Genomic DNA, 26,099 nt, shown 5'->3' on the forward strand with positions numbered 1-26,099 from the left:
TACCAGGTGTGGTTTCTTTCTCGCAGTATGAGTACAACCAGTTATGTGACTGATGGATAAGAATCCATGAAATACTATTAATCATAACCTGCGTGAAATACAGTACAAATAAAATACTAAAGAGAAAATAAAAGGAAAGAAAGGGGTATCAAGAGAACCAAGAGCTGTCATTAATGCACACAAAGAATGACATTGATACCTAAAGATAGCCTGGATTGGACTAACAGCCGTGTCTTTTTCAAGAGAGACTGAATTGCTTAAACAATTTTGTGACCACCATACTGCATACTGTAACTTATAAATTATGTTTATGGATAAAAAAGTTAATACAGTAACTTTAAACAGGTTATATAGCATGATCAGCAAAGTCTTTAGGCATGCCAACATTATTATACAGTACATGAAAGCACGAGATTCTGTCCAATAATTATTTTCACAATCTTGAAATATAAGGCCAGATTAGTTATTTGAGATATTTTACTATTCAAGAGTTATTATCAGTAAAAAGAAAATCTATAAGTTTTTTCTCTATAGTATAATTAACTGTCAGATTGCCTTTCATTATATCCTTTCTTGGATCAATGGCAATAAACAGAATTTGAATAATAAAATATCTTATTTCTATCCTCACTTGATGTTCGTTATTATCATTATTACTAGCTAAGCTAAGACCCTAGTTGGAAAAGCAGAATACTATAAAGCTAAGGGCTCCAACAGGGAAAATAGCCCAGTAAGGAAAGGAAATAAGGAAACAGGTAGACCAGTGTACCTGAGTGTACTCTCAAGCTTGGTTTAATCACACTTGCTTTTAAAAGTTTAACATTTTAAAATTTTCCCCATTTTTTCCTTTCAAAAATAATATATATGCCCTTAACAAAGGAATAGAACCTTTTAGTGGTAAGTAGTATGAAGTCCAGAACTGCCTAACCAGATAGTCTTTGTCTCTTCAGTTTCAAAGTCAAAATTATCCCTGCCTCTTGATATCATGAGTCAGTGGGGAGGAGGGTGAGCATGTATATGAGCTTCAGCATAGTATAAAAACAAAATATTATTATCAAAACTGTTTACAGTATTTCTATGAACCTAACCTGATGTTCATATTGCTTACACCAACACTCTGCTAGAGGTGGGGAGCAATTGAAGAATAGATGGAAATTTTTATGTATAAATAATGCAACAAAGCAAAGGATTACTAACTTGGTCAAGATTACTGTCTAGATTACTTTCAACAAACCATTTAATTTAGAATTTGAAATATGACACTCCTGATTGTTTACTAAAGAAATTTAAAATACAAAAATGTATATTGTCGCTAAGATTTTCTTTTCCAGACATTCAGCTGGGGAAGAAATAGGACAGTCTTCCCCCTACTGGAATTTCTGTGGAAAGGATCATGATACTGTTCTACAATGAGGTTTTTGAGTTGGGTTGGCAATCAGGGTTGGGGTTAATTAATTTTTATCAATTCAAATCAATTCCAATGTATAAAAAAATGTGAATTTACCAAATACATTTCAATTCCGAATAATTTCTTATAATAAATGTTCAATTCTAATTCAATTCCTAAGGGTTTTAATTACAATTCAACTCCAATCCATTATATGATTGATATTTCATATGAGGGGTGAAACTACTCATATCTGTAGCCCATCCATCATCAATATTCACCAGGTATTTTATCATTTAAATAACTGTATTTAGCAATGTTACAAAAACTTATACAACTTTGTAAAGACATAAAGCCCACATTTTTAATCAACAAAAAAAATGACTTCTAAAAATTTTGCCTCAGGATTATGTTAACCAGTATTATAGGCCTACCTTATCATCTCAGGTACTTCTAACTGTATCATAAGAACGAAAAAAACTTTGATATTTCACATTGTGGTAAAATGATATTTCGATTATAAAATAAATTTTTGAATATACTTACCCGGTGAATATATAATAGCTGACGTCTCGGACGGCTTGACAGAAACACAAAAACTCGCGAGCGATCGCCATGAAGGTTGCGGGTGTGCCCACCAGCGCCGACTATCGGCCAGATACCGCATATACTTGTAAACAGCTCCAGTTCTTCTCATTCCGCTGGGTCTCTATCGGGGAGGAAGGGAGGGCCTTTAATTTATATATTCACCGGGTAAGTATATTCAAAAATTTATTTTATAATCAAAATATCATTTTTAAATATCAAACTTAGCCGGTGAATATATAATAGCTGATTCACACCCATGGTGGTGGGTAGAGACCAGTATTAATACAATAAAGGTGTATATGCTTAGAGTTTTTGACAATTATATCATAACAAAACCCAATTAAATATAGGTACCTGGTAAGGAAGCTGACTCTGACGATTACTCTGCCTTATTAGTCCGCTTTCCTCACATAGCCCAGCCATCCTCTCAGGATGCTGAAAGACTCCCAGGAGCTGTTATATCCAGGGCGACCACCCATACAACAGGACCTCATCAAAACCCTTAATCTGGGCGCTCTCAAGAAACGACATTTGACCACCCGCCAAATCAAAAAGGATGCGAAAGGCTTCTCAGCCTTCCGTACAACCCAAAACAAGATTAAAAACATTTCAAGAGAAGATTAAAAGGATATTGGGATTAAGGGAATGTAGTGGTAGAACCCTCACCCACTACTGCAACCGCTGCAACGAATGGACCCAGTGTGTAGCAGTCCTCATAAAGTGTCTGGACGTCTTTTAAGTAAAATGAAGCGAACACCGACTTGCTCCTCCAAAAGGTCGCGTCCATAATACTTCGCAGAGATCTGTTTTGCTTAAAGGCCACGGAAGTTGCTATCGCTCTCACTTCATGCGTCTTGACCTTAAGTAAACAACGATCTTCTTCACTTAAGTGAGAATGAGCCTCTCGGATTAAAAATCTAATAAAATACGATAAAGCAATTTTAGACATAGGCAATGAGGGCTTCTTAACTGAGCACCATAAGGCCTCAGATCCACCTCGTAAAGATCTGGTACGAGCGAAATAAAACTTAAGAGCTCTAACTGGGCACAGTACTCTTTCAAGCTCGTTGCCTACGATCTCTGATAGGCAAGGTATATCAAAAGATTTAGGCCAAGGACGAGAAGGCAGTTCCTTTTTGGCCAAGAAACCAAGCTGAAGCGAACATGTGGCTTTATCTGTAGAAAAGACGATGTTTTTACTAAAGGCATGGATCTCACTGACCCTTTTAGCCGAAGCCAAGCACACTAAGAAAAGCATCTTGAGGGTGAGATCCTTCAGGGAGGCTGAATGTAAGAGGCTCATCCAACTTCTCACTGAGCAACGGTCTTTTTTCAGCATGAGGCGGACTTTGAGCAGGGCTTGCTCTATCCTGGTGGCAGACGGAAAAGCCCGAAAAACTAGACTGCGAATCTCCATCCCCAAATAGAGAATCATCTGGGAGGGATTCAGTTGAGACTTTTCTAAGTTCACCAACAGTCCCCACTCCTTTGCCAGACCCAACGTCCATTGAAGGTCCTGCAGACAGCGATGACGGGACGATGCTCTGAGAAGCCAGTCGTCCAGGTACAGGGAGGCTCGAATTCCCGATAAATGAAGGAATTTTGCCACATTCCTCATGAGCCTCGTAAACACGAGAGGAGCAGGGCTGAGGCCGAAGCACAGTGCTCGGAACTGGTACACCACATTCCTGTAAACAAACCTCAGATACGGTTGAGAATCTGGGTGTATAGGAATGTGGAAGTACGCATCCTGCAGGTCGAGAGAGACCATCCAGTCTCCCTCTCTGGCCGCTGCTAGGACGGACTTCGTGGTCTCCATCGTAAATTTTGTTTTTACAACAAAAACGTTGAGCGCACTGACGTCCAGCACTGGCCTCCAACCTCCTGTATGCTTTGGGACTAGGAAGAGACGGTTGTAAAATCCCGGTGATTGAAGGTCCGAGACTTTCACCACCGCTCCCTTCTCTAGCAACAGAGAAACCTGCTGATGTAGAGCTTGTCTCCTTGACTCCTCTCGATACCTGGGAGAGAGGTCTAAAGGAACTGTTACTAGAGGAGGTCTGCGTACAAAAGGTATTTTGTACCCCTCCTTGAGCAACAACACAGACTCTTGGTCTGCACCCCTCTTCTCCCAGGCCTGCCAGAAGCTGTTCAGTCTGGCCCCTACCACTGTCTGAGGACGTGGGCAGTCAGACTCTGCCACGGGAGGACTTGGATCCTCTCCTCTTGCCTCTTTTACCGTCGGCACGAGCGCCTCCCCTGCTGGGGGCTCTGCCACGAAAGGGCGGGATAAACCTAGTCGCTGGGGTATCGATCTTGGGTCTTACGACATAAGACGATGAAGGAGCACCCTCACGAGCAGAAGTAGCCATCAGGTCGTGTGTATCCTTCTGCACCAGCGAAGCCGCAATATCCTTGATCAACTGTTGAGGAAACAAGGCAGATGACAAGGGGGCAAAGAGAAGCTCCGACCTTTGACAGGGAGTTACTCCTGCTGAAAGGAACGAGCAAAGAGTCTCCCTCTTCTTCAGGACTCCAGCCGTAAAGGTAGCGGCGAGCTCATTGGAGCCATCACAGATGGCTTTGTCCATGCAGGACATAATAAGCACGGAAACATCACGGTCGGCCGACGAGATCTTCCTGCTTAATGCTCCTAGAGACCAATCTAAGAAGTTAAAAACTTCGAAGGCCCTGGAAACCCCTTTAAGGAGATGGTCAAGGTCCGAGGAGGACCAATAAACTTTAGAGCGTCTCATGGCCAGGCGACGGGGAGAGTCTACGAGGCTTGAGAAGTCTCCCTGGGCAGAGGCAGGAACTCCCAAGCCGAGAACTTCTCCCGTGTCATACCAGACGCTCGCTCTAGAAGCTAGTTTAAAAGGAGGGAAAGCAAAGGCCGTCTTCCCCAAACTCCTCCTGGTGATCAACCAGTCGCCTAGCAAACGTAAGGCCCTCTTAGAAGAGCGAGAGAGCACTAGCTTGGTAAAAGAAGGCTTCGAAGCAGCTAGGCCTAGCGCAAACTCTGACGGAGGCGAACGAGGAGCAGAAGTTATAAAATGGTCTGGGAAAAGATCCTTAAAAATCATCATGATTTTCTTAAAGTCCATAGAGGGTTGAGCAGCTTTAGGCTCTTCTCCGTCTGATAAAATGCCCAAAGGAATATCAGTAGGCGGAGGATCAGCAACTTCCTCATCTGGAGGAACCTCGTCCGACAATTGTCGAGTCTCATGAAAAGGAGAGACCTGCCGCGGCGGCAATGCTTGACAGGCAATGTCCACAAGCAAAGGAGCAGCAGTAGCAGTCGAGGAAGCGACGTCATGCCGCTGCTGAAAGGACTGAAAACCTTGCGACTGACCAACAACAACAACAGGAGTTGATGGACGCTCGACGTCACGTCGGAACTGCATTGACTGCCTAGACTGAGCAGTCAAAACAACCTTTGACTGCGGTGCTTGACGCTCAACGTCAAGTCGAGGCAATTGAGCTGGTTGGCGAACGTCCTGAACGTCAACATGAGACTGCGGCAGCGGCTGAACGTCAACACGAGGCTGCGGCAGCGGCTGAAAGTCAACACGGGACTGCAGCGAGTGAGGATCCATGTCACGTGACTGACATGACAAACTACCGACATCACGTTTCATAACGTCAAAAGGACGAGTAAAAGCTCGTTTGGGCGGCTGACGGCCAGAGTCTCGATCAGCGTAACGGCGAGGATCATCGTGAACCTGCTCAACGGTATACTCCTCCATAAGGGAGGCAAGCTTAGTCTGCATATCCTGCAGGACAACCCATTTAGGATCAACGGGAGTCGGGACGGGCCGAGACGATGGTAACGTCTGTGTCGGCAAAACATTGCCTTTACTGAGACTCTCGGAGCCCGTGTTACGCTTACGTTTAATAGGCGAACAGTCTTCCGACGACTGCAAAGGGTCAGAGCTGTCCCAATGGCTACAGCCAGGACGCTGGACCTGTCCTGAAGGGACTGACTTCCGCTTCAAGGGTCTAGAAACCTTGCGCCAAGGTTTCTTTTGCGAAAAGCCTTCGGATGACGAAGAGAAAACAGCCTCGCTTGTCTTATGGTAGGGGCGATCTTGACGAGAAACGCCCGATACCAAAGAGGGAACGTCTGTACGTTGGTTAAAGCCTCTCGTCCCCTTAAGTCCTACGACATTACTTCTCCCTGGTGCAGGGGAGCCTGAAAGAGGTCTCGGACTAGGGGAGCGACAAGCACGAACAGACGAACCCTCGGTCGCAACACTAAATACACTTTGCGCACTTATCACTTTATCACTACGATTTTCTGATTTGGCACTCTGACACTTCAATAAATTCACATCTGACATGAGTTGGTTACGGTCCGATGCTAAGGACTCAACTTTCTCGCCTAAAGCCTGAATGGCAAGAAACATATCCCGCATGGACGGTTCATGAGTGCTAGTAGAGGGTTCAGGAACAACTACTACAGGGGAAGGATTAGGTTCAGGGGCATGGGAGGAGGAAAATTCCAACGACCTAGAGGAGCTTCTCCTCACCCTATCTCTCTCCAGCTTACGAGAATATTTATCAAATTCAAGCCAGTCGAATTCCGACAAGACCACGCACTCATCACACCGATCTCCTAATTGGCAGGTTTTACCCCGGCAATTAGAACACACGGTATGTGGGTCGAGAGAGGCCATGGGAAGACGTTTGTTACAATCCCTAGCATTACATTTGCGAAATTTAGGTCCAGGGATAGGAGAAGGGTCAGCCATATTGAACAGTCAAAGAAAATCCAAAACAAATCCAAAGTCATCAACAATAAACACTAGCCAAAAAAGGGTTCAAGAGTTTTAATTGAAGAGAAAAACACCCGTCACAGCGAAAGCTCAAAACAACCAAAATGAAGTACTTCACCAAAAATGACGAAAACTCAAGGTCAACAGCGAGCGGAATCAACTTGTCGATAAGACCGACAGAGAAGAACTGGAGCTGTTTACAAGTATATGCGGTATCTGGCCGATAGTCGGCGCTGGTGGGCACACCCGCAACCTTCACGGCGATCGCTCGCGAGTTTTTGTGTTTCTGTCGAGCCGTCCGAGACGTCAGCTATTATATATTCACCGGCTAAGTTTAATATTTAAAAAATGCTTGTACTATATCTTTCTATAACTAATATAAAATTTTCTTTATAAACAAAATCTTGGCATCTAAAAATTTAGCCATAGAGAATATTAATCAGTGTTACATCTCATCATCACCTCTAATCTATTAACACATCAATTACACATTTTGGATGTGGGAAGCTTTCAAGCCACAGAAAATGGTCTTCTCACAGAAGCCAATGTAGCAGGAATGGCTAGGTATTTTTCTGCAAGTATATTTAACATTGAAAACTCACTTTGCTTGGCCTTCTAGTAACAAAGGGGTCATTGTCATCTTGTATACATAATTGACTGAGGTAGAATGAAACCTGGTTTTTGATGGTTTTGTTTATGTATAATACTGGTTTACTTAGGCAAAAAATTTGCTACTTTTTATTGATGGCGGTTCGACAGTAGAAGCATCCATGATAGATGTATTAGATGAAGCAGCCATACTGCATGCTGTATAGTATTGATTAGCCAGGTCACAAATGTTTTGAACTTCAGTGTCATAGCACCAATACAGCTTATAATGTGGATCTAAGACCCACCTGCTAGAAAGCCTCCATGGACTCAAACTAATCATACATGTCCTGTTCAAGATTGACAAGTCTTTGTAGCCTAATTTTATCTCTATAAAAATATATATATTCATAACATATGTTCAAGAATGAGAGGTTTAATTCCTGTTATTTACCTTAAATGAAATGTTATGTAAAGGTCCAGTTAAAAACACACAATTTGTTATACATATGAGGATGTACCGATCAATTCATATCAAATCACAGCATTTTAGCATTAATTCATGTCAATTTTTCAGTATAAATTCCAAATACTTTGATGTCAATTCCAAATCAATTCCAACTATTTTGATGTCAATTCCAATAAATTTGAAATTTCTTTATTTCAATTCTAATTCTTGCATTTTTAGCTCCAATTCAAATTCAATTCATAAATGACCTCAACCCTTTTGGCAATCCTTCTGGAATACCAATTATAAAGGAATTCTGCTGTACTATCCCTTGAATGAAAGGGCGTCCTTGTTGGCACATCAATGTAACTCCACCTAACACAGGTCCCAAAATAGGTGTAGAAATTAATTTCTGTTTTGTGCCTTCAATGCAGACTCTTCCATAGATGTACATATCTGTTCTCTACTCTTAATGAAAAAACACACAAAGCCTGGTATCACCCTAGAGGTACCATGTGACAGTTTTATCTAAGGTCAGATAATATGAAATTATACCCAAATCCTGATGTCCTGCAAATTTCTCTTCCATGAGACAAAAATAACCGCTATCACTGAACTTACAAACTTGAGTGATTCATGTATACTCCCTACCTGATTACCTATAAATTATATCTCTTTACTTAACCAATTTGCATACCTAGTACAGTACTTGAGAGATTTTCCTTTATGAGGCTTATAAGTGGGTTACGACTGGTTATTAAATCACAATACAAGACAAAACCAGGTAACTGATTAGTCTTGTACAGATCAACACATGTCTGTGTTAAAGAGGGACTAAGTACTAAACTTAAATCATCAGCCTTTTTCTGAAACAGTAACAAGCTATTTTTAAATCTATCCATCACAAAGTTGGAGAATTGAAGTGTGTAGAATACCTTGGAAATAGCCACGTTTTCAGATCTGGTAGAGTAAGAAGTTTATGAACTTATCCTAATCAATTTACACTATTAGGATATTTTTCAGCAATAAGGTTTATGCAATGATTAAAAAGGAGATACTTCCCTCAATGTCATCATCTGTCTTTGAATATTCTTCTTCACCATCTTCCTGTACCACAGGATGAGCAGAGTGAAAATTGTCTGATTTCTCTGTTTGTTTATCATTTAAAGTGGATACTGTGCATGCACACAGAGGACTCGTTTTGATTGTAGATATACTAGCACCTACATGTACCTTGCTACCATTAATTTATGATGAACTAGTGGCCAATCAAGCTACCGAATTGCACATACTGTCGTTTCAAATATGATGAAAACTATCCTTTTTAGTTGAATCTTTCTTCACCCCATCAGAATTTAAAAGAATTATATGATATACCCCAATATTCACATATGTAATTTGAGACTGATTAGAAATACTTACTTTAGTGAGTGGAGGGATATTAAGATCAAGACTACCTACTCGGTCTTCTGCCTCACAATCTATTAGTCTTAGAGAGTGACTAGGATTGAGGTAGTGCAAGAGCTTAGCATTAGCATTATTTAAAGATTTTGAGGTCCTGTGAAAGACTTTCAAATCTGTAATGTGCAGCATACTTTTAAACCCCTTACTGAAGGAAACGCTATTAACTTCAGATTGAAATTGAAGAGTTCAGCTAGGTTTGGCAACAGGATGGGAATGACAAGAATTACCATTATTGGAGGTGGATTCACTGGACATTTGAATCTTAACAAAGGAGCAAGTGATGTTAAGAGATGGTGAAGCTCATCATTACCGAAAGATGGCTGAACTTGTGTATTGTACAAAAGTGAAGGCATTGTCATTATCATTGTCATCCCTGCTATATTCAAGAACCTCAATCTTCCCTGGCTTTTAATCTGAACTAATAGCAAGCTTCCTTCTCCACATAGGACTGTTAACTTTATCAGCAACTGTTGAAACATACTTTTCCATGATTGGTACTGTGAGTGAAATGCACTCTTCACTATAATTATTTTAATCATAATATTGTTCTCAAGACAATACAAAAACGGAATGTAGATCATGATCTCCCAGAAACAATACCCATGCACATTTCAAGTAGTAATTGCTATCAAAACCAGGGTAAGGCATGACAATGCATAGTCCTAAAACAATCCGGAGGATTTATGACCGTGGCTGATATGATGGAGGAAACTGAGGAGACAAAGAATATCTGGTGCACTAGATCTGGCCTACTTACCACTTATTGCTATAAGGTTCCATTCTTTTGTGAAGGGCATGTATTTATTGAAAGGAAAGAAATTGATAAACTTCGAAATGCTACAGGTAATTGTTGATTAAACTGAGGCTCTGGAGAAGCAGCAATATAAAAATTAGGGTGATTCATAGAAATAGATGCCATAATGTCTTTGAATAAAAAAAAATTATCTAAATAGTAATTAAACTTATATTTGATAAATAATTAACATAACTTTGTTTTCCTCTTACCTCTGCTGAACAGTTTTGGTTTCAGGTGTGGTTGTGTACAAATCCAGAAGATAATAAATATTACGCCAGCATTTTGGAGTTGCTGTAACGGGTGTCTGTGGTTCTGGAGCTTCTGTAGGGCCCAGAAGTGGCGATTTGTCTGAAGAGCATATAGTTGCTCCTTCAAGTCCTGACCCACTTACACTAATGCTAAACAAGGGACTGCCAGTTCCTCGTTCAGCACCAAGGTTTGTGTATCCTATAAATAATACATATCAGTAATAAAATATCCACAAAAAATTATAGCTGGAATTTAACATGCAGTCTCATAAGAGAGGCAGTATTTAATTTTATAAAGATCAAACATTACACAGGATGTGAGAACAAATCATCTATCTACCTACAGAAAAAATAATTTCACACCAGTACCAGTGACCTGAAATGATAGCTCAGTTAGCATGTATCTTTGTATCTCAGGGTCTTAACGTCTGAAGATAAACTAATATACAGGTAATATTTGCTATAATAAGCTTTTGATGTTGACAAAGGGTGTAAACAGAATACTGTAGCTTATAAATCTAACATAATACATTTATACCTTGATTTCTTCAATTAAGCTACTACCAGCGTACTAAGATACATTATGTTGGATACAAAATAGTACAGTATAGTCAGGGCAAAACTTATGCATCAATTCTTTATAAAAAATAACTTGAAAATGAAGTAATCAAATTGTGTGAGAATATACAAAAAGTTATGTAATTATATCAATTTTGCAACAAATTCATCAAAATGAGTCTTCCATGAAAGATACCGAGGTTTAACCTAAAATAATTTCAAATAAACCCTATGCAGTAACCTCTTTTGATAAAATATCATAGAATAAAATATTGACAAGAAAATTAAGTTCATAAAGTATTACACATTAAAATAAAGGCAAAAACCTCAAATACATTTATTGGTATATCATACAACCTGGAGTGAAAGCTAACAGCCAAGCACTAAAAGAGCTCAGACTTTAGGTCAGACCTCTGGTCAAACTACCTTAAAGTTATCAATAATCAAATACACTCACCCTCTGTCTGAATGCCTGTTATATTAAAAATTATTTCAATTTTACAAGATAAATTGATTAATTAGTATCAGACCAAACATTATTTATAATGCTAAACATCAATAATTTTGGTCAAAGTTTAATCTTAATTTCAAAACACAGATGAAGAAATAGTGAATGAAACTATCTAAAATTCATGTTATAGGGCAGGCTAAACAACAACAGAAATAAAGAATAACAGAATTTGAAACAAAGCAGAAAAATTCTCCTATAAATGCATACAGTATGATACTTCAAAACCTAAGTATTATTAAATTTTAAGTTTATGTGATAACCATTTGATCAGTAAATTATTGTAAATACTTCGTTGCAATACACTATTTCAAAAATTTTAAAATCTATTAATGGCAGCTCTTTCTTTCTGAATCAGTAACTTGCAACATTCACCTTGAAATCTTAGATATGTCTGTCAGTTTAACCTAATGTTTTACTAATACAAAAAACATTAGTTTTTCATTATGCAACACTATCAATAAAATGCTGGCATTATCCAGTAAGAAATAAAACCAGATACTGTACATGCAGAAAAAGATAATCAAAGTAACTTCTTTGTTGAGTATGACTTGACCAACTGTGAGCTCTACACATTATTCCATTGTGTTCCCTCCAACGCTCAAATGAGTGGACGGATAAAAGGTAGTAATGTAGTAATGTTTCTGTATAATCAATGGGTGTATTTATAGAATAATGTATTTGCCTACTAATTATTATCAATACACACAAAGATATACATATATATATATATATATAATATATATATATATATATATATATATATATATATATATATATATATATATATATATATATATATATAGATATAGATATAGATATATATATAGATATATATATATATATATATATATATATATATATATATATCTATATATATATAGATATATATATATATATATATATATATATATATATATATATATATATATATATATATATATATATATATATATCTATCTATATATAGATATATATATATATATATATATATATATATATATATATATATATATATATATATATATATATATATATATATATATATATATATATATATATCTATATATATATATATATATATATATATATATATATATATCTATATATATATATAGATATATATATATATATATATATATATATATACATATATATATATATATATAAAGTGATAACTCTACATACGATCTTAATTCGTTTCGTGAGCTGCTTCATATGTTAAAATGATCGTATGTTGGAGCAAATATTCCCATAAGAATACACTGTAATTTGTTTAATTCGTTCCTCAGCCTAAAAACCCATGATAACTCCTTAATAAATTGCTACACATAATTACACATAACATTAATACAATTGAATAATACAGAAATATCTAAAAAAGGATGAGAATAATAAAGAAATAGTAAATGAAAAAGGGGTTTTTATTGACACTTTACCTTAGAGACAGCCCAGCGCAGGTGTAGGAATTGCTACGTAGGAGGAGACGGAAGATTAGCGAGGAGGTAGAGACAGCGACTGCGATAACGTACCGTAACTTACTATAACTTACACTACGTGAACTTTAACCTAACTTAAGTTATTGTTTTTTTTTATTTTTCTATTTTATAATTTTTTTTCATTCTTTTTTTCTATTTTTGATTTTCACCACTTTCACTCGATTTGGTCTTACTTTTCTTTGCTTCACTTTCTTTCTCTTCATCATGATCACTAGACCACTTCGTATATTTTTTAAAGAAACTATCGAGAGAAAGTTGCTTGGTATGGCTTTTGAGAATTTTTCTAAAATGTGTTAAACAAACATCATCGAACTGCGCAACTACACGGCAAACCTGAAGTTTCTGTGGGTGATGCTTATCGATGAAATCAACCACGTGTTGATGATATGCCAACATCTGTTTTATTTCAGCCGCACTTAAGATGTGACCTACCTCCTCGATCTCTTCCGACTGACTTAACTGCGCTTGGAACTTATCATGCTGCATGGCTTGCAGCTCCTCGAGTTCCTCGGTGGTGAGCTCTTCATGATGCTCATCGACGAGTTCGGTGATGTCATCCTCATCGCCCTCCAGACCCATGGACTTGCCAAGGGATACAATCTCTTCGACGTCTTCCTCGACGGCAAGCACAGGTCCTGGCTCGGGGCCAAAACCTTCGAAATCTCTGGGAGCAACAGCATCAGGCCAAAGCTTCTTCCAAGCTGAATTCAGTGTCTGACGAGTTACTCCCTCCCAAGCCTGATCTATCATCTTTAAGCAGTGCACGATACTGAAATGGCTCCTCCAAAATTCACGCAAAGTAAAGTTGGTGCTTTACGTGACATTAAAGCACTGCTTAAATAAGTGCTTGGTGTAGAGCTTCTTGAAATTAGAGATGACTTGCTGGTCCATGGGCTGGAGGATAGGGGTGGTATTCAGTGAAAGATACAACACTTTGATGAATTTGTACTCGTCGATGATATCATCTTCGAGTCCTGGGGGGTGAGCGGGTGCATTATCCAAACAAAGCAAGCATTTCAAAGGCAAATTCCTCTCCTGAAGGTACTTCTTGAGAGCAGGGCCGAAAACTAGGTTTACCCATTCCACAAAGATATGCCTAGTGACCCAAGCCTTAGAATTAGAACGCCATAGAACATGTAGCAGGTCTTTATTAATTCTTTATTAATGCTTTAAATGTCCTAGGGTTTTCGGGGTAAACCAATAACAGCTTTATTTTGCAGTCCCCGCTGGCGTTGGCACAAAGGGCAACAGTCAACCAATCCTTCATAGGCTTATGGCCAGGTATTTTTTTCTCTTCCGCGGTAATATATGTTCGACTAGGCATCTTTTTTCATAACAGACCGGTTTCATCAGAGTTGAAAACCTGCTGCTCTACGTAACCTTCCTCCTCCACAATCTTTTCGAACTTTTTAACAAAATCATCAACAGCCTTGGTGTCCGAACTTGAGGCCTTTCCATGCCGAACAACTGAATGAATCCCGGTCAGTTTCCTAAATTTCTCGAACCAACCTCGAGACACTTGAATTCCTCTGTCGTAGGATCGGTTGAACTCTCCCCACGTCACCCCCTGAGCCCGCCGCCTTCAAGTCACAATAGATAGCGCTGGCCTTCTCAAAAATGATCGTTTCCGTGATCGTATCGCCAACAATCTGCTTGTCCTTTATCCAGATCAACAAAAGGCGTTCCATCTCTTCCAGGGTAGGGCTACGACGTTTAAAAACAATGGTGATCCCCTTCGATGGTTTGACTGCTTTAATGGCTGCCTTCTGTTTTATGATTGTCGAGATCGTAGACATATTCCAGCCATATTGTTTAGCCAGATCGCTAACAAGCACACCTCACTCATGTTTTTCTATTATTTCTTGTTTTAGTTCTAATGAAAGCATTGACTTCTTCCTTTTCTCACCACTACTACTTCCTGAACCGAAACCAAGCTTTTTAGGACCCATGATTATATGTAAAATCAAAAATGAAACGTGAGAAAAGGAAGATAAAAAGCACTGTTAATAACGGAGCGAATAGAGAACAACCACACTATGCACACAAGATGAGAGGACCGATCAAGGCGACGCTCGATTGGCATCCCTCCGATGTGCTGCCGTCTACCGGCGTAAACAAGAAACTACGATCAACACTTCGAGAAAATTCTACGCGTATGATCTATGTCATATGTTGGAGCAAGACTTCGGGTGTTGAGACGAAAATTTGATCGAATTTTACTTCGTATGATGGAAAATTCATATGTAGAGGTTCGTCTGTGTGTATGTATATATGTATATATGTATATATGTGTATATGTATATATATATATATATATATATATATATATATATATATATATATATATATATATATATATATATATATATATATATATATATATATATATATATATATATATATATATATATATATATATATATGTTTTTATGCAGAGGCATAAAACAATTAAGAGTAGCGCCAACGTTATCCCTGCGTGTCGTAAGAGGTGACTAAAAGGGATGGGACGAGGGGGCTGGGAACCCCCTCTCATGTATCTACAATCCTGTGAGACATCGACAAAGAGATGGAGCTAGGGGGAGAGTGCCTGCTCCCCGCACTCTAGTTTTGGGGTGTTTGAATGTGCGTGGATGTAGTACGATAGAGAGTAAAAGATGTGAGATTGGAAGTATGTTTAGGAATAGAAGGATGGATGTATTGGCCTTGTGTGAAACAAAGATAAAAGGAAAAGGTGAAGTGATGTTTGGTGAAATGTCGGGTAGAGTGTCTGGGATTGAAAGGGGAAGAGCGAGAGAGGGTGTGGCTTTATTGCTGAGTGAATGGATGACAGGTAAAGTAGTGGAATGGAAGGAGATATCATCTAGGTTAATGTGGGTAAGGGTTAGGTTGGGTAGGGAATGTTGGGCGTTTGTCAGTGCGTATGGGCCAGGTAGTGAGAAAAGTGAAGAAGAGCGGAATGAGTTCTGGAATGAATTAACTAGGTGTGTAGAAGGACTGGGTAGAAGGAATAATGTATTTGTCATGGGTGACTTAAATGCTAGATTGGGTGCTGGAGAGGTAGAAGGTGTCATTGGGAAGTATGGCGTTACCAGGTGAAAATGAGAGTGGTGAGAGACTGGTAGATATGTGTGTTGAACAAGAGATGGCAATAAGTGCTAGCTTTTTCAAAAAGAATGATAAAAACAAGTATACATGGGTAAGAGTGGCAAATGGAAGAGTAGTAGAAAGGGCATTAATGGATTATGTGTTGATAACTAAAAGAATGTTTGGAAGATTGAAAGACGTTCACGTGTTTAGGGGTATGGCTAACGGTATGTCTGATCATTCTTTGGTGGAAGGAAAATTAGTCGTAGCAAAAGAGTTGGGGAATAGAGTAGGTGGATGTAAAAGGGAGCTAGTGAGGGTTGAAAAGCTAATAAAACCGGGGGTAAAAAGTAAATATCAGGAAAGGTTGAAAATGGCATATGACGAAGTGAGAGTAAGAGAAACTGGTAATTTAGAGGAGGAGTGGAAGTTAGTAAAAGAAAATTTTGTTGGGATATTAAGTGATGTGTGTGGCAAGAAGGTTGTTGGAGGCAGCATGAGGAAGGGCAGTGAATGGTGGAATGAAGGAGTGAAGGTAAAAGTGGAGGAGAAAAAGAGGGCTTTTGAAGAATGGCTGCAGAGTAATAGTATAGAGAAGTATGAAAAATATAGAGAGAAAAATGTGGAAGTAAAGCGCAAGGTACGTGAGGCAAAGAGGGCAGCTGACCTGAGGTGGGGTCAGGGATTGGGTCAGTCATATGAAGAGAATAAGAAGAAGTTTTGGAAAGAAGTGAAGAGAGTAAGGAAGGCTGGCTCAAGAATTGAAGACAGTGAAAGATGGAAAAGGAAGGTTGTTAAAAGGAGAGGAGGCAAGGAAAAGGTGGGCGGAATATTTTGAAAGTTTACTGAAAGTTGCGGATAATAGGGAGGCAGATATAATTGCTGTTGCAGGTGTTGAGGTGCCGGTGATGGGAGATGAGAATGAGAGAGAGATTACAATAGAGGAAGTGAAGAGAGCACTAGATGAAACGAGAGTAGGAAAAGCATCTGGTATGGATGGTGTGAGAGCTGAGATGTTGAAGGAAGGGGGTGTGACTGTACTTGAATGGTTGGTGAGATTGTTTAATATGTGTTTTGCGTTGTCAATGGTACCAGTAGATTGGGTTTGTGCATGTATTGTACCACTATATAAGGGTAAGGGAGATGTGCATGAGTGTTGTAATTCAAGAGGTATTAGTTTGTTGAGTGTAGTTGGAAAAGTGTATGGTAGAGTAATGATTAATAGGATTAAGGATAAAACAGAGAATGCAATCTTAGAAGTACAGGGTGGTTTTAGAAGAGGTAGGGGTTGTATGAATCAGATTTTTACAGTTAGGCAGATATGCGAGAAATATTTAGCAAAAGGTAAGGAGGTGTATGTTGCGTTTATGGATCTGGAGAAAGCGTATGATAGAGTTGATAGGGAAGCAATGTGGAATGTGATGAGGTTATATGGAGTTGGTGGAAGGTTGTTGAAAGCAGTGAAAAGTTTTTACAAAGGTAGTAAAGCATGTGTTAGAATAGGAAATGAAGTGAGTGATTGGTTTCCGGTGAGAGTGGGGCTGAGACAGGGATGTGTGATGTCGCCGTGGTTGTTTAACTTGTATGTTGATGGAGTGGTGAGAGAGGTGGATGCTCGAGTGCTTGGACGAGGATTAAAACTGGTAGACGAGAATAGCCATGAATGGGAGGTAAATCAGTTGCTGTTTGCGGATGATACTGTACTGGTTGCAGACACAGAAGAGAAGCTTGACTGACTAGTGACAGAATTTGGAAGGGTGTGTGAGAGAAGGAAGTTGAGAGTTAATGTGGGTAAGAGTAAGGTTATAAGATGGACGAGAAGGGAAGGTGGTGCAAGGTTGAATGTCATGTTGAATGGAGAGTTACTTGAGGAGGTGGATCAGTTTAGGTACTTGGGGTCTGTTGTTGCAGCAAATGGTGGAGTGGAAGCAGATGTACGTCAGAGAGTGAATGAAGGATGCAAAGTGTTGGGGGCAGTTAAGGGAGTAGTAAAAAATAGAGGGTTGGGCATGAATGTAAAGAGAGTTCTATATGAGAAAGTGATTGTACCAACTGTGATGTATGGATCGGAGTTGTGGGGAATGAAAGGGAAGGAGAGACAGAAATTGAATGTGTTTGAGATGAAGTGTCTAAGGAGTATGGGTGGTGTATCTCGAGTAGATGGGGTTACGAACGAAGTGGTGAGGGTGAGAACGGGTGTAAGAAATGAGTTAGCAGCTAGAGTGGATATAAATGTGTTGAGGTGGTTTGGCCATGTTGAGAGAATGGAAAATGGCTGTCTGCTAAAGAAGGTGATGAATGCAAGAGTTGATGGGAGAAGTACAAGAGGAAGGCCAAGTTTGGGTGGATGCATGGAGTGAAGAAAGCTCTGGGTGATAGGAGGATAGATGTGAGAGAGGCAAGAGAGCATGCTAGAAATAGGAATGAATGGCGAGCGATTGTGACGCAGTTCCAGTAGGCACTGCTGCTTCCTCCGGTGCCTTAGATGACCGCGGAGGTAGCAGTAGTAGGGGATTCAGCGTTATGAAGCTTCATCTGTGATGGATAACGGGGGAGGGTGGGCTGTGGCACCCTAGCAGTACCAGCTGAACTCGGTTGAGTCCCTTGTCAGGCTGGGAGGAATATAGAGAGTAGAGGTCCCCTTTTTGTTTTGTTTCATTTGCTGATGTCGGCTACCCCCCAAAATTAGGGGAAGTGCCTTGGTATATGTATGTATGCACAATAATCCATACAGTACTATTAATTATCTGTGTACATTAAAAATTATACAATTACAGTGAACCCTCGTTTATAGCGGTAGATAGGTTCCAGACCCGGCCGCGATAGGTGAAAATCCGCGAAGTAGTGACACCATATTTACCTATTTATTTAACATGTATATTCAGACTTTTAAAACCTTCCCTTGTACGTAGTACTGTTAACAAACTACCCTCTAATGTACAGAACACTTAATGCATGTACTACAGTACCCTAAACTAAAACAGGCACAAATATTAAAGGCGATTTTATATCATGCGTTTCCTAAACACGCTAAAAAGCACGATAAAAAATGGCAACCAATGTTTTGTTTACGTTTATCTCTGATCATAATGAAGAAACAAACTCATTTAGTGTATACATATATGTATAGGTTAGTTTTTGCATCGATTATATTGATTATACAGTATGTTGATTTTGTTATTACCAATGTTTTACTTAATTTTTCTTAGGACTTCCAAATGAAATGTTTTTCTTTATGACGCCGCCTGAAACGACGGGGTCATAAAGTACGCTCAGTAAACAACCACGCTCAGAACAAAGAAGGCATTTAACGCACATGATGAAAGTGATAAATAATGATATTTACAGTAAAAGCATTTACAAAATATGTTATTACAAATATTATTTACCGTATCTATATAAAATCATACAGTACATACTGTACGTAGCAAAGCAGGAAAACAATTTACGAGAGAGAGAGAGAGAGAGAGAGAGAGAGAGAGAGAGAGAGAGAGAGAGAGAGAGAGAGAGAGAGAGAGAGAGAGAGAGAGAGAGAGATTGTTTTACGTACGTAAATGTAAATTTTAAACAAAAAAAATATGATAGGTTACAACAAGTATATTCTTCAGACTTTTAAAACCTTCCCTTTAACTTAATGCATACAGTACTAAACTATAAAACAGGCACAAATATTAAAATGTTAGAATATTAAAGTAAAAAATAAAGATTGTTACTGTACTCACCACGAAAGAAGTTCAAGAAAAACTTGAATGATGATGGCGATGAATTTGCTGCACAGTAGAAATGATGATGATGAAGCTGATGATGTCTTCTACTGTGCAGCCAATGATAGTATTTTACGTCTCTTCAGACGGAGGTGTCTTTTCCTGGGACACCTCTTCAACTTCTTCAATTTCTTCCGAAGGCGTACTAGCAGGAGGAACTGGCTCTTTTTTGCGAGGCTGGAAGAACATTGTGATCGGAAGTTGCTGCCGCTGCTTCTTTTTTCGCTCTAAGAGCATCCTGTAGGGAGTCATGATGTCATCGACCTTGTTGGAGAATTGCATAGACCGAACCATATCCTCGTCCCACTCTTGCAACATTTCTTTCGCCTCCTTCATATGGTTGCAGAACTTGGCAAGCCGTTCTAATGTTAAGCCCGTTTCTTCTACATTTTCTTGGGTCTCTTCCTGGGTTTCACTCTCTTCTTCGCTTGCCGATTTCGTCAGGTCTTCTAGGTCTGCGTCAGTTAGAGGCTGGGAATGGCAGTCCAACAACTCGTCGACGTCTTCAGTCGTCATGTCGCCAAACCCGTCACCTCCAATTATGGCAGCCAACTGCACAGATTTCCGTATTGCAGTGTGTTGGATTTCCGACGGAGTAAATCCCTCGTCGTTGTAAACAATCTGGGGCCACAACTTCTTCCAGCTCGCATTCACGGTTGCAGGTTTCATCTCTTGCAGTGCCTTCTGAATATTCTTCAGGCACGTGGCTATGGTGTACTGCCGCCAGTACGCCTTCAAGTTAAAACCTTCATCCTCATCATCTTGGGCAGCATCCACACACGCAACGAGGTCCGCCAAGGTATTCTTCGTGTAGAGGGCCTTGAACGCTCTGATAACCCCCTGGTCCATCGGTTGAATTAATGACGTGGTGTTGGGTGGCAGGAACTCAACCTGAACGCCCTCACGCGACAGGTCAGTTGCGTGTCCACCAGCGTTATCCATAAGGAGAAGGATCTTGAATGGCAAGCCCTTCTCTAAGAGATATTCACTGACTTGCGGGATGAAACACTGGTGGAACCAGTTGGAGGTCAGCATCTTCGTAATCCATGCTTTTGGATTATGCATCCAGTACATGGGAAGGAGATTCTTGTTTTTATTTTTCAAAACGCGAGGAATTTTCGACTTATAAATAAGCCCCGGCTTTAGCAAAAATCCAGCAGCATTGCCACACATCACGAGGGTAACGCGATCCTTGAATGCTTTAAAGCCAGAGGCTTTGGCTTCTTCTTTGAACAGGAAAGTTCGCGACGGCATTCTCTTCCAAAACAAGCCGGTCTCATCCATATTAAAGACATGTTCCGGCTTGTATCCACCTTCGGCGATAATATTCTTGAACGTCTGGTTCACGTAAGTTTCAGCAGTGGCAGTGTCAGCCGAAGCAGCCTCGCCATGCAGGGAAACGCTTTTCAGGGCGAAGCGTTTCTGAAACTTCGCGAACCATCCTTTGCTGGCGGAAAAACGTTGTTTCTGACGCTGGGAATCAGCGGATGTCCCTGGTTGAGGTTCATCTGCATCATCATCTTCTTCAGCATGGTTGCCATCGTCGTCTTGAGGTTCCTTTGCCGCAAAATTCTCATACAAGCTCAAAGCCTTTGTTCGGATGGTGTTCGTATCCAAGGCTATGTTCTTCTTCCGGCAGTCGGCATTCCAGACAGCTAAAGCACCTTCCATGCGTACGATCGTTTTATTACTCGTGGTAACGACTCGCTTCGCTGATCTGCTAAAGGTGATTGCAGCCGTCTTTCTAATGTTCGCCTCGTCCTTCTTGATATAGGGAACGGTGGATTCATTGATTCCAAAATGGCGGGCTGCGGCCGCGTAACTTCTACCGTCTTTCAACATATCGAGAAGCGTCACCTTCTCAGCAATCGTCATTATCCTTCGGTGGCGTTTGGGCTCACTACCAGCCTTAGTAGAAGCAGAACGCTTGGGAGCCATTGTACAGTAGGATTTACAGTAACAGAAAGTTCAACAAAAAGTTCAACTTAAAACAGTCGCGCACAGCACAGATTAAAGTTCACAAACTTAACAACGTCTACTCAGCGATACGGCGTAAGAGAAAGTGGCCGCGAACAGAGGCTGGAAGTTGGAGATGCGGGCAAAACACCAATCACAGGCTAGATAACAAAACTTGAGTTCTGATTCGTCATCTATCAGCGCTTGAACCAATCACAACCTGTCTTATATGATACGTAGGTTACCAATTCAAAGTACAAGATACCCCGCGTATACTGTACAGTAATACAGTGGAACCTCTACATCCGAACGTATCTACATCCGAATTTTCCAACATCCGAAGTAAAATTCGAGCAAATTTTTGACTCTACATCCGAATTTTATTTCGACACACGAAGTAAGCAATTTTCGTCGTACCGGTTGTATCCGAATTTTTCGACACGCGAAGTACAATTCGAACACGTTCCGACTCTACACCCGAATGTTTTTTTCGACACCCGAAGTAAACAATACTCGTACGCGTAGTCGGTGCTCATAGCGCCTGAAGTGTTTTTTATTTCCGCCGATAGAAGGCAGCCCATCGACCTCGGAGGGACGCTCAATTAGCGCGGCTTGGGTCAGTCCTCTGTTCTCGTCGGCTTCTTGCGGTTGTGCTCTTTGCGTTCTGATATTAACTGTGTTTTAATCGTGATTTTTTACGTGCATCCATTAATGATAATTTACGTAAAGTATGGGTCCCAAGAGGCTTAGTTTTGCCAGTGGTAGTGGTGAGAAAAGGAAGAAGGAAATGCTTTCTATAGAAATTAAGCAGGAAATTAATGAAAAACATGAGCGTGGCATCCGCGTGAGTGAACTTGCTAAACAGTATGGCCGTAATATGTCGACGATCTCGACAATCCTTAAACAGAAGGAAGCTATTAAAGCAGTGAAACCTTCTAAGGGGATCACTATAATTTCCAAACGCCGTACCCCTATCATAGAAGAGATGGAACGACTTCTACTAGTGTGGATTAAGGATAGAGAGATCATTGGCGACACCATCACCGAAACCGTTATCTGCGAGAAGGCGCACGCCATCTTTACGGACTTGAAGGAGGAGAGCTCTGGGGATGATGCTGGGGAGAGTTCAACCGAGCCTTCCTCAGATGATTTCAAGGCATCTCGTGGCTGGTTCGAGAAATTTAAGAAACGGTCCGGGATTCATTCAGTTGTTCGCCACGGAGAGGCTGCTAGTGCGGACACAAAGGCTGCAGCTGACTTTGTTAAGAACTTTGAAAAGATCGTGCAGGAAGAAGGCTACGTAGAGCAGCAGGTGTTCAATTGTGATGAAACCGGGCTGTTTTAGAAGAAGATGCCGAGTCGAACCTACATCACTTCCGAAGAGAAGAAATTGCCTGGGCATAAGCCAATGAAGGATCGGTTGACTCTTGCTCTATGTGCCAATGCTAGCGGGGACTTTAAAGTCAAGACCTTGCTTGTTTACCATTCGGAGAACCCTAGGGCCTTTAAAGCACCCAACGTCGATAAGGATCAGCTTCATGTTTTCTGGCGATCCAACTCAAAGGCCTGGGTCACTAGGCAATTCTTTGTGCAATGGGTAACCCAAGTTTTCGGTCCTTCTGTGAAGAAGTATCTTCATGAGCAGAAATTGCCTTTAAAGTGCCTGCTATGCCTTGACAATGCACCCGCTCACCCCCCCGGACTTGAAGATGATATCTTCGATGAATTCAAGTTCATAAAGGTGCTGTATCTTCCACCAAATACCACCTCTATCCTCCAGCCCATGGACCAGCAAGTCATCTCTAATTTTAAGAAGCTGTACACCAAGCACTTATTCAAGCAGTGCTTTAATGTCACGCAAAGCACCAACTTACCTTTGCGTGAATTTTGGAGGGGCCACTTCAACATCGTGCACTGCTTGAAGATCATAGATCAGGCTTGGGTGGGATTAACTCGACGGACCCTCAATTCTGCATGGAAGAAGCTGTGGCCTGATGCAGTTTCTCCCCGAGATTTCGAGGGTTTTGACCCCGAACCTGATCCCGTGGTCGGTGCAGCGGAAGCCGTAAAGGAAATCGTCTTCTTTGGCAAGTCCATGGGTCTGGAGGTAGACGCAAATGACATTACGGAACTCGTCGCCGAACATCACGACGAACTGACGACGGATGAGCTCAAGGAACTCCATGCTATGTCGGAGCACATGAGTGATGACGAGGAAGAGAGCGAGGAGGTAGAACATGTGTTAGGTTCAGCGCAAATAAAAGAGGTGTTAGGAAAATATCAAGACGTGGTCGACTTCATCGACAAATACCAACCAAAGAAATTGCAGGTTTGTCGTGTAGTTTCTCAATTCGATGATGTTTGCCTAACTCACTTTCGAAACATTCTGAAAAGCCGTACCAAGCAATTATCTATCGATGCTTTCTTTAAAAAAACTGCAAAGCGAACTCGCGATGACGAGGATGTAAGTGAACCGAAAAAGACGGCAAAGAGTGAAGAGGAAGAAAGTGAAACACAGAAAACAGAAAAGAGTGAAGCAAAAGAAATTCAGTCAATTTTAAATGTAAGTGATAGTGATTAAAATTACGTAATCATCAAAGAGAAAAAAAGAAAATGTAAAAAAAAAATATAAAATATAAAAATAAAAAAAAATAAGCTAAGTTATGTTAAAGTTCACTTAGTGTAAGTTAGAATAAGTTACGGTAGTGTTACGTTTATCGTAGTTAACCTCTCTACCTCCTCGCCGTCCGTCCGTCTCCTCTCTCCTCTCTGCATAGCAAAGACGAACAACACCTGCGCTGGAGTTTCTAAGGTAAAGTGACGCTAAAAACCCGTTTCTTATTTATAATTTTTTTGCTAATTCTTCTTATTTACATGTCTATTTTTCTTATTTACAGGTCTATTATCTAATTTAGTGTTCATTATTCTCATGGGAAAATTATGTGTAGTAGTTTATTAAGAAGTTATCATAGGTTTTTGGGCTCAACCACGGATTAATCCTATTTCAATGTATTCTTATGGGAAAATTCGTTTCGACATCCGAACAATTTCTACATCCGAAGTTGGTTCTGGAACGGATTAAATTCGTATGTAGAGGTTCCACTGTAATAATAATAATAATAAATAATGATAATAATAATAATAATAATAATAATAATAATAATGATAATAATAATAACAATAATAATTTTATTAACAACAACAACAATAATAATAATAACAATAATAATAACAGCTTTATGTACGCTATTTTACGCTTTTGTTGTAGGATGTGTGTCTCTCTCTCTATCTCTCTCTCTCTCTCTCTCTCTCTCGTACGCTTATTCGAAATGTGATTTTTTGCAACAAAGAATATTATTGGATGCAGTACTACGTACGTATACATACAAAAGATTCATGGAAAAGAAGCACATCCATTACATTTGTAGTACACTAGTAGCCATCAGCAGCCTTACACCATTCTAATATGGTATGACTGCATCTGATTTGCGTTTCATGTTCGATTTAATTTTACTACGTACTGTATACAGTACTGAATTATCGTATGATCACATTCTCTTTTCGTGTTTTATTTCTTTCTGTGCTTAATTATATGTCATATGTAATGCAATGAACAATCAGTAAGAGCAGATATTACTAATTACAGTATTAATGGAATTACAGGTAACGAAATATCGTATTTGGGGTCTTCAGATATCGCGGTATTTTCAAAATTTCCAGAAAATCCGCGATATGTATATATATATGAGTTATGGAAAAAACCCGCGAAGTGGTGAATCCGCGATGGTCGAACCGCGAAGTAGCGAGGGTTCACTGTATATCAATTAGGATGAAATTACCATACTAACTCTCCTAAAGGATGTAAAAATGGAAAAGGAAGACTGAATCATTCATACTTACAGCTCACAACTCCCTTATTTTACAAGACAAACTGAAACTACTTAAGAGATACAATAGGCATGGGAGTTTATCTTACTTAAAAGGAAATTAGTCAAACCATGAGACTCAAGAATTATTTTGTCTGATACCGTGGTACAGTAATACGACAAATTTGGAAGTAATTTGTATTTTTCCTAATGATACAAACTTTAGCTATTTATAGGGGTATTACTTTTGGCGAAGCTGAAAGGACGAGCCACTATAATCTAACTAGGGTTAACTATCCATCCCACTAGTTAGCAGGGGTAGGGGGGTAGCTAGCTACTCCTCTCACCCTCACGCCTGTCATTGTGCTTCACTTTGCTTGGAGGTAGGACTTCGATGGGGGAAAGGGATAGCGGGCATGTAAGTATAAATAGCTAAGGTTTGTATTGTTAGGAAAAATACAAATTACTTCTAAATTTGTCATTTGTTCCGTAACTGGAATACATACCAATGCTATTTATAGGGGTCACTCACCCATTAGGAGGGTGGCTGTCCCTGCCAATCTGGCTTTT

The 26,099-nt window shown here is 39.8% G+C and overlaps 1 protein-coding gene across 1 annotated transcript in view; it reads right to left on the reverse strand.

The window, feature by feature from the left end:
* Nucleotides 1-26,099, reverse strand: part of tweek (transmembrane protein KIAA1109 homolog tweek) — a 789,520-nt gene that overhangs the window by 276,669 nt on the left and 486,752 nt on the right. Inside the window, 1 exon segment of the mRNA XM_068348609.1 lies at nt 10,256-10,493. Coding sequence (XP_068204710.1) covers nt 10,256-10,493 — 238 coding nt within the window.

The sequence above is a fragment of the Palaemon carinicauda genome, chromosome 24 (assembly GCF_036898095.1).
Source record: "Palaemon carinicauda isolate YSFRI2023 chromosome 24, ASM3689809v2, whole genome shotgun sequence".
In the NCBI taxonomy this organism is placed as follows: Eukaryota; Metazoa; Arthropoda; class Malacostraca; order Decapoda; family Palaemonidae; genus Palaemon; species Palaemon carinicauda.